Below are 15058 nucleotides of genomic sequence, written 5' to 3' on the forward strand. Positions count from 1 at the left end.
CAGACTAAAAAGTGGCCTAATATACACACACTGCTAAATTCTAACCATAAATTACAAATATCTATAAAATTACAGTTGGCAAAATAATCCACAACCCCTTGTACAAACGCCTAATAAGGATTCTCACAGTGCAGATCTTCTACTCGAAGGATTTGTCAATAAGGGTAACAAATACCAAACCCTTACCTACTACGATAATCTGTGTGATTCATTTTAACAAAATAACTATCTACAGTTAAAACTATACAAAATTACATTTTGCAAAATAACATAAAATCTTCTAAGAGGGCCTAACAAAATTATTTATTCTATACATTTTCATTTCAGTATTGTAAATATTAACAATTTGAGGGCGAGGGTTAGCTAAAACCCGATGATGAAGCAAGCCACAGTTGTGGGTGAAGGCACCTTCTACTTTTAAATAATGAATCCTGCAGAACCAGTCTGTAAAGCTGTGGGCTTGATACCCGTACACATATTCACCAGATCTTGTCTCATCTTTTTTTGTGTCTGTAATATAAAGTTGGCAGATCTTAACAACAGTCCTTAACGCTCCTCCCTTTTTGACTGATTCAGACTCCGTGATCAAGGTAGTCTTTTTTTGCACTTGACACTTGAGGTTAGCTGAGTCAAACACTTGAGGCTTCATCGAAGATATGGAGTGGAGTTAGAAATTTTAAAGCCGTCAAACAAAATATTTAACAGGTAATAACTTGAAGTCCGGCTAGTGCTTATTTTTTTTATTCAACTCTTTTTTTGAAGGTTTTTCACTTAGCACATAAAGACACATTCAGAATACGCAGAGAAAAGTTAAGAGTCTATTGTGACATCAAGAGGGTCAAAGCCCTTTCTGCTACTACAACACATACTATTTGTAGTCCTAGTCGTAGTGTCGTTCAGAGAAGGCATTTTGAGAGTCATAAGAACAGTGTCAATCAGATGCAACTTAATACCCCACCACCCAGCCCGCCTCGATCCACCAACTAGTAAACCTAAGTTTCATCATGCGCCAGTACGCTTCTGCCTTCTTGTGTAAACAAAGGATCCATATATGAAGTTGCTCCAAGGAGATTAAATGGTCACCTTACACTTCAAAGAGGGAAACCAAGCTTTCAACAATAATTTGTAAAATCTCCTGCGCACCAAAAGTATAATTATTTAAAGTCCAGTGTAATCAGTGGCTCTTTAATTTCTGCAACTTCACATGCATCCAGCAGTTAATTACAACTCTTGTAGCCAACGTGTGTTTCGTCATATTGGTAAGTTCACCACTGACTTCATCAGGGCCGAAATCAATATATTGATTAAGTACACTGGCAGCTAGTGTCCTAAGTGTGGTATATTTTACAGTTCTAATCTAGTCAAAGTTCTGTAGTAGTACGCAGAATGTATGTGTATTGGAGAATTGCAAGAATAATTAGATTATATAATCAATGGAGAGTAATCCAACGCTCTTTTTACTGAACAGTTGGACCTTTTCTGTGATCATAAATAATAAAGTGTTTGTCTCTTTTTTTAACATAACAAAGTACTTAACTTTTAAGAATATAAGAAATTTATTACAGTTAACTAAAAGAAAACACTTCAAAATATGATTCACGTGGAAAACCAGAAGTGTGCCTAGCATCATCTGGTCCAGAGGCCCCATGTATTCTTATAACGTTCACTTGCCTGGTGTTAGAAATTGTTTAACATTCAGCCATATACTCAGTTGTAGAAACGGGAGATGTTCATATTGTCTCAGGATCACTCTTGAACGTTTGGGTCATGTTAGTGGAAAAGGGGATTGTTTGACTAGATGCATGCAGGTCAACAGCTATCACTTGGATCTAGCTACCTGTGCTGCCTAAAAGTACTCTAGAATCAAAAGGGGTAAAAAAAAATACAGCAAATAGTTGGAGTCTCTAAGCTAAAGAGGAAACACCTAAATACCCCTGGCTATATTCAAATTAGGCTGGGCATTAAATGGTCTCCATGGTGCTATACAAGTCTGCGAGAAACCAAACATCATTGTTTTTAAGATGATTGGTAAGTTGCAGTTTTCATCAGTTAATTCTTTTGGGTATCAAATCAAAATTGATACACTTCTTTTATCAACTTTGCCAGTTTAAATGCTTAGAGTGCTCTTGAACACATGAACCTCAAATTCATTAGACAGCTTGTGCTTCAGACAAGTCCAGCAAAGTGAAGAATATACCGATGGTAAAGCAAAACTGGGAAAACATATATATTTTTAACTAAGTATGATTTCCTAGTGACCCAGTCAGGCACAGTCTTCTATGCATGTTTTTGTTTTTACAGCATTTGTACAGTAACCATTGCACCATCCTATTTGGTGGCCATCTGTGTCAGACAGAATTGTGCTGGCCCTTGGTAGAGGAGATATTTAAATTGGTAATATATATTTTTATCTGTGGGTCTGATATGAGTAAGCATGTAAATAAATAAAACAAACAATGATTCTTTTTCTATTTGTGTGTACTAAATGTTGCTTTTGGAACATGCAAACAGGAACTTTCATCTCTTTCTTTTCCAGGTTACAAATGTTTCTCATCGTATGTTTTTTAACATAGCCATATACTTTTTCCACCTAGACTTCAATTGATACACGTGCAAGGGTAACTCAGTTTAGCTGCAATGCATCTATTTCAGTTTGAGAGTATCTACTACTATTGATTTTGTTGAAGTGGTATTGCCTTATACTGAGGGAAGAGTGGTAGTCTAAAATGTTCCATTAACAGCCTGTTTCTGCATGCCATAGGTCACTCAAAATACGGTTGTTTAGTTCTTTTGGATGACACACTGGCAAAATAACTTTAATCTTTTTGTTATTTGTTTTGAAGGCGCTGAGTGACCGCTTCAGTGGTGACATCCCAGATGATCAGATGGCACACAGTTGTTTCTTCCCAGATGAATATTTCACCTGCTCGGCTATATGCCTCAGCTGTGGGTAAGTAGTGAAACTGTGGAGTGAGTGTGTTGTCAAGGATACTCCGAGTGTGGGTGGTTGGAGCCACACGTTGATTACGTACTGCATCGTGATGCCATCGCCCCTGCATAAGGTGGTAGTCGTGGAAGCCTAAATATTCATTTAGATTGCCTGCCTTCTACATATATAAAGGTTAAAGACTGATTGGGCCGCCTTTATTCCCTGCCACAGGGAGGTTTTCAAAGAATTACAGAGCGCTTTAAAACCATTAAACCGGCATGAGGACTTCCTTTGGTGGGGAAGGGGTGGAAAGTCCTGAACCCACTATGGAGATTAAGTCATCATATTTGTAGACTTAGAACAGATCCTGTTTCTTCCTGAGAAGTGTTTCCATGTTTGCGTTTAATGCCAGCTATCTTTGACTTCATTACATATCCTTCAATTGCTCATTATACTTCCAGATACCCTCAACCTTACCAAAGCAGCATTTATTCTCATTCATCCATTCTTTCCTTGGATTTATTTTGAAATCAAGCCATCAAATCATTATTGCATACCACAAATAAAATAATAAAATGTAATCATTAAAACATTCTAGCTTAATGTATTCAGTCGGGTGATCGCAATCTGGGTATTGTCTGTCGTTGTCGCGGAGTATTGTATTCTATTGTATTGTAATGACATGTATACAGTGATTAATACCCCTGAAAAGGCACTATGGCTCTTTTTTGGTGACTTGTGTGCTACTCTGGGGAACTCATGCAGATTTCCTTTCACACGAAGAGACGTTAAAAAAAAAATTGAAGTCTAGAACTTGCACTTTTGGGAGTGCCTCAGAGTTCTGTCTTTTTAATTTTGTTCTCTGTCTTTTATTACAAAATTGCACGCAACGGCGAGCAAACCAGTGGTATTTCTATCTTTGTTTTATGCACTGTTAATGGAGAGTAAAGACAAAATTCATGGAGCTTTTGTTTTTGTTCAATGTGTAGCTAAGCAAATGTCGATGCAGTGCCTCTGTAAGTCAATGATAGTAAATTCTAGCTATGAGTTTGGTAATGTCTGGATTTGGGGTCTTTGTCGGATACGTGTAGGCTGTCCTTTGTCCATAGTGGCTCCCTACTTGAACCTGGCTTTTTCTGTCACATGGTAAGTTTGTCATACCTTTGTTCGAAATAGGGTTTCATTGCTTTAGTTAAACTCCCACCCACCCCTTGTTGCTATTTGTAGCCAAGCAAAAATGGGCCTAATGGGGATAAATCCACATGAACACATTGACCAGTCTAAACAGGTCTGACCTTGGAATGCCTCGGAAAGCATGTAAAAATGGAAGAAAAAGAAGGGTGATGCATTTCTACATGATTGGGAGAACGTTTTGGTTCACAAAGGCTACCACCTGTGCATCTAAAGTGAGGCAGATATTGATCCTCTGGTCCAAGAACTTGCAAAACATTTTGGCACTGAGGACAGCGAGGGGACCCTTCGCATCTGTAGTAGGCAGATGCAGTGCTGCCGATTTTCCTGCTGGTTGGGCCAAACCTGAAATCATGGAACACTTTGCTTCTGACACCTGTGTGAGATTTAGAGCTGTACTGCCCTTTGAAGAGAGGATCTGCTCTGAGTCTCTTGAAGACCTTGCATATGGCTCTACTAAAATAAGATCTGGGTGGAGAAGGATTCAAGGAAGCTAGGAAACTCCAGCGCCATGAGATCCCTGGAGTCCAGCTGGCCTGGAAGCAAGATGAAGATGCAGATTAGAGACCTAGAAATGCCTATTTGCGCAGCAGCAAAAACATTTTCCAACATCTAGTCACAGAGTAACCTAGAGGTCTTGCGTCCTCACAGTCGCCCTCACGGAGTGGATAGACTTTATTTCAGAACCATTTATCTAGCCCTAGTGTTCAGTATATATCATTTTTTATAGTCTTAGGTGATCCATAACAATAAAGTCCAGTTCCTAGTTGAAGTCAGAGGGTCAGAAGTCCAGTGGATTTACCTACGGTACCATAATTGGCTGGCTGTTGTTGATATATTTGGCCCTTACTTGCAATACATGATAATGCTTGCTGATGAACAACTGCATTTGGCCCCGTTCAAGTGATCAAGACTAGCTGGGCCCTTAACTGACCTTTAAACTCTGTTCTGGTAGGACACCGGCTAGAGGATCTTCAGTAGTCATTGAACAGTACATGGAGTCTGTTGACACCCTTAAAAACATATTGTTTGGGTGGAGTTTTTTTTTTTAATAAATGTTTTTTTGGTGAAGGGAAGTTTGTATTTTAACTGGAAACCCAGCAGTTGGAGCTTCAGTCAACTAAGCATTGAACCCATTGAGTAAGACTTTACTTACCAGCAAGTACAGCCCCATAGGAAAACATTTTCCTGCTAAACGTCTAATATCTATCTTGGAAAACAATAAAATGTTTGGGGTCCTGTCTTATCTTTTTTACTGTGTATACATTTTACCTGATCTTTTTCACTTCCCTGTAAATATTACCCATATTATTCTGAAGATTTGGCACGGGTGTATATTGGGTTTGGTGTTATTTACTGTGTAATCTGTATCTGTGTTTGTAACCCCTACCATCTCTTGGAATAAGCCTTGACTGCTCGAGTTTGCTGCCCCTGAGAGGGAATGGCTTGAGGAGTCAATGCCACAGCAGTAGTATTGGTGCTCCATGAATGCCAGTAGTACACAGTATTCTCAGTGTACTATCAAGCCCAGTAACCATTGACTGTCCCAGTATATTAAAGAATGCCTTGCATAATCTTTCGTTAAACCATTTCTGCAGCCATGCTTCTGCTTCCTTGTCATATATCTTGCTCCCTCAACGTATTGTCTCTCCTTTGGAATCTAGAGCTGGATGTAAGAACTGCATGAATCACACGAAGGAAGGACTCCCGCACGAAGCTAATCGACGCTGCAGATACTCTCACCAGTACGACAACCGGGTCTACACTTGCAAGGTGATGCATGGGCAAAAGGCTGCACACTGAGCCTTGTTGGACGATGGGCAAATGTGCGAATGGTGGAGGAGGTAACACAAAATGGGTAGTTGGGAGGCAGAGGTACCCGGTACAGGGTGCAAGGAGACATCGGAACAAGAGGAAAGGATACCACCAGTCTCTAAGGAAATTGTTTGCTTCCTGTGCCTATGTCACCCTCTTTCTGCGTTCAGTTTCCTAGACGTTCAGCACCAGTGTTCTGGTTTGCTGCTTCTTAGTGGCACCAAGAGCAAATGTATAAGTGAATTATATCTTAAGGCTTTAGCTGTTCAGATAACCATATAGCAGTGCAATTGCACCAGTCCATAGTAGGTTTAGTCCCTTGCAAAGGAAACTTAGTTTAGGAAAACATAGCAAAAATACTAATTTTCAGATGATAATTAAACTAACTTGTGTTCACTTCTTGAGCTAGTTTACAGCTCCTCCTTCCCTTTACATTTGACGCGGGTTGGCCGAAGTACAGTTCATGCTGGCCTGGCAGGAGATGCAGATATATAAGCAATATCTTGGGGTGGACAAACACTCTTTACATCACTTCATCTGATAATTCGATTTTCAACAAATTACAGATTAGTAGCCTCACACCCTGCATGCATAATCCAACCATTATGGGCCAGGGCATCATAAACCAGCTACGTTCTAATAATTCAGCTGTATTTATGTTGGACGTTGCCATGTGAATGGCTTTGGAAATCAAATTTGCCAGGGACCTTCGAAAGCAACAACGTTGCTGTGTCCAAGTTTCATTGAATGGTAAAACCTTTGCTAAATAAAACCAATCTTAAGGCTTTATCTGTCTTTGATATATATTCAACCAATCAATGAGAGAGGGGACTAGGAGCGAATGAAAAAGGTCCTGTACCAGTGCTCCTGAAGGTCATATATTTATTCCATGGGTGGTTTACAGTTCCTATATAAAGGAAAGGGATAGCAATAGCCAAAGTATAGGCTGTAGAGAGTAAGGGATGTCTCCAAGGTCAAAGTGAGTGTGTAGAGTGCGGAGAGAATACTCCTTGTTGTGATACTGAGTACCCTCACACACCCTTGCGGATGTTTAGCATCATCATTGGGCACAGTTGCTCCTCGTGGGGGTGGCGCTGCAGTCCCTCACGGGCCCTTGGTTAGGGGCTCTCTGTTGGAGTTCTTTTAGGAGTTGCCGCATTTCTGAGTGTGGGTGTGTGGGTAAGAGTGTGCTAGTGAGTGCAGGTATTAAAATTGAGACAGGGTCCAAAAATAGTTTAATTGGGAGGTCCCTGGTTCAAATTAAAAACTTGGCGGGGATGGAGATGCACGGTAGTGCTTATAATGAGAGGGGAAACTAAACCAAATAATGTCCCACTTCTCTCAACCCGTATAGTGTAATAACAAAAAGTGCTGTAAGAAAGGTTAGGTCAACATGTTTCGCGCTTTTAGGTGGTCCCTATTGGATCCAGGAGCGCTTCGTCAGGACCAAGAAAAGAAAATTACAAGGGTGGGTTCGGGAGGAGACAACCCGTAATCCCATCCGTTACCTAGGTCTAGTACGCTTGACAATTCGTGTTCAGAATCCGTTATTATACGAAATTCATGTTCACAGCCCCCTCCTATTCGGTGGTGGGCTCCGTCAGCGTGAGCCGCGTTGTAAGGATAGTCTTGTAGCCTTACGTAGCGGGGAGACCTACCCGTGCGGTGGTTCAGCCGGTTTCACCGGCTACAAGACTATCCTTACAACGCGGCTCACGCTGACGGAGCCCACCACCGAATAGGAGGGGGCTGTGAACATGAATTTCGTATAATAACGGATTCTGAACACGAATTGTCAAGCGTACCAGACCTAGGTAATGGATGGGATTACGGGTTGTCTCTTCCCGAACCCACCCTTGTAATTTTCTTTTCTTGGTCCTGACGAAGCGCTCCTGGATCCAATAGGGACCACCTAAAAGCGCGAAACATGTTGACCTAACCTTTCTTACAGCACTTTTTGTTATTACACTATACGGGTTGAGAGAAGTGGGACATTATTTGGTTTAGTTTCCCCTCTCATTATAAGCACTACCGTGCATCTCCATCCCCGCCAAGTTTTTAATTTGAACCAGGGACCTCCCAATTAAACTATTTTTGGACCCTGTCTCAATTTTAATACCTGCACTCACTAGCACACTCTTACCCACACTCACAAATGCGGCAACTCCTAAAAGAACTCCAACAGAGAGCCCCTAACCAAGGGCCCGTGAGGGACTGCAGCGCCACCCCCACGAGGAGCAACTGTGCCCAATGATGATGCTAAACATCCGCAAGGGTGTGTGAGGGTACTCAGTATCACAACAAGGAGTATTTTCTCCTCACTCTACACACTCACTTTGACCTTGGAGACATCCCTTACTCTCTACAGCCTATACTTTGGCTATTGCTATCCCTTTCCTTTGATATATATTCGTCATAGTGTCTCCCAAGATTATCTGTAGCAATAAGTCTTCAAAGTGGAGTTTGGGATGTAAAAGGTTGTGATGCTTGTAACTGTGCTCAAGTGGCATGGAAGAAAGTTATTGTTTTATCCTGCCACAAACACTGTGATCGATTAGCATTTGTGAATGGTCACTGGCAAAGTTATGACCTTTTAGCATATGTTGTGCAGGGTGGAAATCTTCATTCTATAGTGGGGAGGCTTTGCAAGTTGGCAACCACAATTGAAATACCATGCTTCTAATTTGTATTTTTCTGAAATTAAACCTAAAATCTTTCATGAGAGGAATATTTGATCCAGTTAGTGCTACCAGTGCTGTCATTCGAAAGGTGTTTGAGTCGCAAAGAAAGTCATGGCATCTTCAGCCTGGCCAATTGCATGGCATGAAAGTTCATATGCAATTAGGTGGCACTCCCGTGTACTTTGCTTGTTTGTGTGCTCTACCTTTTTCACTTGATTTCGAAACATTGTGCCTATAAGGCTAACAATATTTATAGTTATTCTAAATAGAGGGGGTAATTCACAAAACTCCCAAGATAAAAGTTTTAAATTGCATTTAGTTGGCTTAAACCTAGATTTGGAGTAAATATCCCACCTTACTGGATTTTGCAAAAAGAATTCCAGAAATACTCCTTGGAATCGAACGCTGATTGTTGGCAGTTCTTAAGAGAACATTTCCCCAAAAGAAAATGAAAAAATATAAATTTCCCCCATTACAAAACATGTTCCTCTTCACTACCCTCTACAAGTAGGTCCACCCAAAAATGTCACTAAGAAGAGATGTGGTCACATGGACTTTTCACCATACTAGTATAATTAGCATGCTGTCACCTTTTGTAGAGCAAAACCCCACCATTCCTGATTATGTGAACACCACTATTTGCGCACTTTAGGTAAATTTGGATGCAAAATGACTTTATAGAGCATATGTATAAACAAACCGTTTTGCGAGTCCTTAATATCGATTTTTAGCGAATCGCTATTAAGGACTCGCAAAATGGAATGTATGTAAGAATCACAATATTAATCGCGATTCCTTAATATTCCTTACTTGCGAATCGCAAATTGTGATTCGCAATTAAGTAATACCTTCCCATTCATTCCTATGGGCCTAGAGGTCCATAGGAATGAACGGGAAGACATTTGCAATTTGCGAGTACCCATTAGGTACTCGCAAATTGTGAGCGCAATTTCAAGGGTGCCAAAAGGACACCCGGTTGCACCCCTGAAATATGTATGTGCGCCACATGGCACTTTGAAAAATGCAAAAAAGTGAATTTTTCTAAGAAATCCCAAATTGGTAATTTGCGATTTCTTAGGGCAAAATCGCACAACTTGGGTGCTTCCTGCATTGCATTTAAGGAATCTCAGTTTGCGATTCCTTAAATGCATTTGCAAAATAGGGAATGGCAAATTTTGGGATTCCCTATATTGCGAGGGCCTTTTGGGATGATACATCCCAAAAGGCTTTTTCCCGTTCGCAAACGGGGAAAAAGGCTTCATATATATGCCCCTAAGATTCATGCTTGCGTGTGCAATTCCCATTTACTAGACGTATCTTGGCACATGCTCAAGGACTCTGTGCAACTTCTGCGTGTTGAGGAGTGGAGCTGTGCAATGAAAACTTACTGTGTTTGGCTGTCTGTAATTGTAACTGCTGATTTTGTTTCTCAGGCATGCTATGAAGGTGGGAAGGAGGTTAATGTGGTGCCGAAAACATCTGCTTCTTCTGACTCGCCTTGGTTGGGCCTAGCGAAGTATGCCTGGTCGGGGTGAGTATCGAATACACCCAAATGTGCCCTTTTAAGGCTCTGAGTTATTTTTAATCTGCATTAATATACCATCACTGCACAAATATTCCCAACATGTCCACTTCAGTAGCACACAATAATGTATGCCAGCACTATTGTAGTGAGGGAGAGGAAACCCCCTCTGATAAAACGGATGATGTGGAACGTGTGAGGTCTAAATTTTCCTAAAAAGGCACGCCAGGTCTTGGTTTACTCCATGAGACACGCGATTGACATACATCTGCTTCAATAGACGCACCTGTTAACCCATAAATGTTGTCAGGCAGTGGAGCTCCCACCGATTTTTCTCTACATTTTCAACCTATTCTAGAGAGATTGCCATAATAATTAGATGTACCCAGCACTTCCATCCTACCCAGGTTGGGATGATCCTGAGGGCCCTTATTTGATTCTTTAGGGTACCCTACATCATACCATTATTAATATCTGTGGACCCAATCATGATGACCCGAATTTCTACCGCATGGTAATGGCACGTTGTGCCCACCTCCGCCCTGCACCCTCCTATGGGAGGGGGACTTTAATTTAACCCTGCGCGACACTTTAGATAGCACAAACATCAGACCTTGCCAGCATGTGCTTGCCCGACATACATTGATTGAGTTGGAGTTGGAGTTGGTTGATATATGGAGAGCCCATGTTGGTACTTAGCGGGCATATATACGTTCTATTCCACGGTCCATGGCTCTGCCTCTTGGCTGGAGTTTTTGTTGGGCACCAAAGACCTACTGCGCTGGATAGATGAAGTAACACATATGCCCCGAACACTATCTGATCATTCACTGGTGCTACTTACCTTCAATTGCCAAACGCAGACTTCACACAATGACTGTGGCGCTTGCATCCAACCATGCTTCTAGATATGGTGTTCCCAAGAGGAGATAAGACAGGCCATAGTGAACTACTTTAATACCAACAAGGACTCAGTGCTAGGCCGTGGGATAATATGGGATGCCTTTAACACCGTGATACAAGGGGAGTGCATATAGAAGGGACAAGGCATCCTCATATCGATTACTGGTAGTCTCGGTCACATAGAGGGCCACCTGAAACAGCTAAAGTCCCAGTATGGAATGACCTAGGAACCGGACACGCTTAAGCAGATCAAGTTGAAGCTGAGGGAATTTCGGGAGGAGCTGGACCACAAGGTCAAATAAATGGGGAAATATGCTGCCGCCCAGATCTACAGGGAGGGTGAAGACCTGGCCACACATTGGCTAGGTGATTAACCCCAAATGGGCATTAGACTATAATACTACAATAACCACTGCTGAAAGGGATGACAAATCCCGCTCGTCTGACATCCTGGTAGAGTTCACAGCTTATTACCAAACCCTTTAGGCTTCAATGTACCAAGTGCATGAAAAAGGTCTTACAGACTACTTAAAGCCGGTCTCGCGAGCCTGGGTGGAAAGTGCAGAGCAAGAATTGCTATGCTCCCTAATCACCACAGAGGATCCGCTCTGTGCCATTAGAGACCTCACAAATGGTAAGGCACCAGGCTGCAACATACCATTCCAGTGGTTTATAAAGAATACGGTGAACTCCTTGCTCTTTATTTGCTAGACATGTATAATGAAGCCCTTCAGAACGGTGTGCTCCCGCCCACCATGCGGGAAGCGGTGGTCATCAATCTTCTCAAACCTGGGAAACCTGCTCAGGACTGTGGGTCATATAGACCACTATCCCTAATAAATATAGCTAATAAGATCCTGGTGAAAATCCTGGCAGCCTAGTGGGGGCCGCTGCTGCTTGGCCTGGTTGTGCCAGAGCAATCCGGATTCATACCGCAATGACTGATGACTGAACCCTTTTTGCGGTTGTGCATCAGATCAATCCATGCAGTGGTGGTGCTCTTGGATGCCGCCAAGGTGTGCGACTCTATAGAAAGATCATATCTCGCTGCAGTTTTGAGGAAAATGGGTTTAGGCTCTACAATGATAAAAATTGATCAATTTGCTTTATACCACACCAACGGCACACATATGTGTGAATGACTGCCTTTCTGCACCAATTGTAATACAATGCGGCACCAGGCAGGGATGCCTCCTGTCTCCTATAATTTTTGGTCTTGCATTGAAGCCTTTGCTCAGAGAAGTGCACAGACTTAGGCGCATTACATTCTGGATGCACAGAGTGCTGGAGTCACTCTGCGCTGATGACATCCTACTTCTTATTAGAGACCCTAACTGTAACGTAGACCCCATTCTAGCTGAGATGACCAACTTTGGTTGTTGATCATGCCTTACCATAAATTGGTATGAATCACTCATGATGCCACTCATGAACAGTACGTTTGCACCACAACTTAAATATCCCCTGCAGTAGCAAGTAGACTCCATCCACTATTTATGATACAAATCCACAGGGATGCAACGGTCATTCTACGTGAGAATTACGGTACTCTAATAGACAGAATTGAAACCAATATTGACAAATGGATCAAATTACTCATAACGATTGTGTGCCGTGTCGTCCTCATAAAGATGGTGATCCTTCCACCACTCCTATATCTGTTCCAGAATATTCCATTCCCACCGACCCGTAGAATTTTTACTTGGCTACAATCCTATTTAACCAAGCTCACTTGGGCGGGTAAAGAACCACAAATTGCTTTGAGAGTATGGGAGTGGGTGTACGAGCAGGACGGCTTTACTGTTCCATATTTAGAGTTGTGTTATTTTTGTTTATTGAATTTTTATAACATTGCACAATCTCAATTTGCTGTTCACTGGTTTCATAACTATGGATAGGTGCCACACCGGGACCTGGCGGTCCCTCATAGGCTAAATAATGTCATCCTGAAGACCCCCACGAGGCCAACATCTGACATACAGGTAGTGGACTGCACAATATTGGCATGGGCATGACTGGCTCGAGTCTCTGATGTGAATGTCTTGTACTCCTCACATTTACATTTGATATACAACCCCAAATTACCTCTCACAAGAGAACCTTTGGTAATTTGCCATTATGGTATAAAACAACTCCTCATGCTGGGGAGCTTATATCTGAAAAAGGGCAGCTCTTCACCACTTGCGATATTCACATATATCAAGCTGCAAGAGGTGAAGAAGGAGGTGTTCCCTACTTATCCTCAGAATCTGACAGGTTGGAGACTGCTGAGTCTTGCTGCCACTGGCTCATTGAACACCAAAACCATTTCTGTGATGTACACCACTACATTGAGGGACTTGCCCAGAGAAGATCCCCAATGTAGGAACCACTGGGAGCTGCATCAATTGCTACCACCACACTAGGGAGGTCTCTATGAATGTCAGGCATAGACTGGTGCATTATTATTATTTCCTCCATCAAAGCTACTAGACCTCTGTTAAACTACATAGATCTGGAATGCGAGAGGGCAATACATATGAGAGATGTAATGAAACAGTGGCAGTCTTTATACGCCTGGCATGGAACTGTGCAGTGATTGTTAATTATTGCTCTTGACTATTCCAAATACTAAGCAATATTAGAACATTGGAATGTGGAGCACTCCATTGTAGACAATGGAGTGCTCCGTGCTTCTACGGGCCGCTAAAGGCCCGCAGAGCAACATTCCAATGTCTTACAAAGGCCTCTCGGAGCTCGAGGGGATTTAAATCCCCTCGAGCTTCGAGAAGCCTTTGTTTAATTTGTTAGAACATTCTGCCCTCTAGTGGCAGAATGTTCTAATAGCCTTATAGCCCTTCGTAGCAGGGCTATACCGCTATTAAAGTCCCGCTGCTTTAGTTAAAGTCCCTCGCCTTCGGCTCGGGCCTTTAACGCTGCAGCCGGCCTTTAATAGCCGGTATAGCCCGCTACGGCGGGCTATAAGGCTATATTGTGGACCTGGCACTTCAGCCAGAGGCCCTGATAGCACTTCTGGGCCATATTAAAGGGATACCCAGGCACTGTGGCAATCTTGTTGGCCGGGCCCTACTGCTGGGAAAACAACGTGTGGCTATCTAAAAGGTAAAGGGACCGCCACCTACAGTTGATAGTTGGCTCACAGGTTTAGCATTATGTAATGAAATCTCAGAAACGTATTGCACATTGTCGCCCAGGGACTCGCGACTTAAGGACATATGGGGCCCGCTGAGAACCTATCATGCTGTCAGAAAACAATGTACAAGGACCTGAATGAAACTAGAGACACATCTGTGTCTGTCAAAGACGCAAGGGGCAGCTTGATAATAAAGAGAGTTGGATTAAGGGTCGCATGATGATATTCTTGTAAGTTATTGTAGTCATGATGTCTTAGTATAAAATGTAGAACCAGATGTTTTCTGTATTGCTTTTTGGGCAGCAAATGATGCACATCACGGAGGTCACTGTGTGGTTTTTTCCTTGTTGTACCATTTAAAACTTAAAACTTTTTTTTAAAGAGAGGTACACCATTCATTTTTAGGACTCGCCTGGCATTGGAGCGCACATGCGCTCCTCGCCTGCGAGAGCTACAGTCAACAAGTCAGTTTCGAAAAGGGGACTCGAGCCCAGCCCCTCATTTCCATTGGGTAGCGTCAGCGTTTATGGTAAATGCTGGCTTCCCATTGGAAAGGAGGGTTTTACGTTGCCTCCCTTTGGCTTTTTGGTCCGGCCCACCCGGACTGGCTCGCCTGCTTTCCGTGTGTCGTGAAGACTTTTCTTATCTGCTTGTTTATTTAACAAGCAGATAAGAAAAGTCTTCACAACAGCCGTGAAGCGGGTATGCTACAAGCTGGATTCTCATTGGCAATTGTACCCGCTCCTCCGTTCCCTTCCCCATACCCAAAAGCAAACTTCCCAGAGTTCCGCTCGTCAGTGCGTGGGTGTCAGGAAGCTTGAGGCACTGGCGCGGCGCCATATTCCTTCACAGAATGCCTCCTTGTAATGAACTGCTCTGACGAA

General features: G+C 42.5%; 1 protein-coding gene across 1 annotated transcript in view; it reads left to right on the top strand.

Moving 5' to 3' along the window:
* Window positions 1-15058, top strand: part of ZFYVE1 (zinc finger FYVE-type containing 1) — a 189298-nt gene that overhangs the window by 103185 nt on the left and 71055 nt on the right. Inside the window, exons 5-7 of the mRNA XM_085627252.1 lie at window positions 2844-2950; window positions 5785-5893; window positions 10050-10147. Coding sequence (XP_085483378.1) covers window positions 2844-2950; window positions 5785-5893; window positions 10050-10147 — 314 coding nt within the window. The remainder of the gene's footprint in view (window positions 1-2843; window positions 2951-5784; window positions 5894-10049; window positions 10148-15058) is intronic.

Source organism: Triturus cristatus, chromosome 9, assembly GCF_964204655.1.
Source record: "Triturus cristatus chromosome 9, aTriCri1.1, whole genome shotgun sequence".
NCBI lineage: Eukaryota > Metazoa > Chordata > Amphibia > Caudata > Salamandridae > Triturus > Triturus cristatus.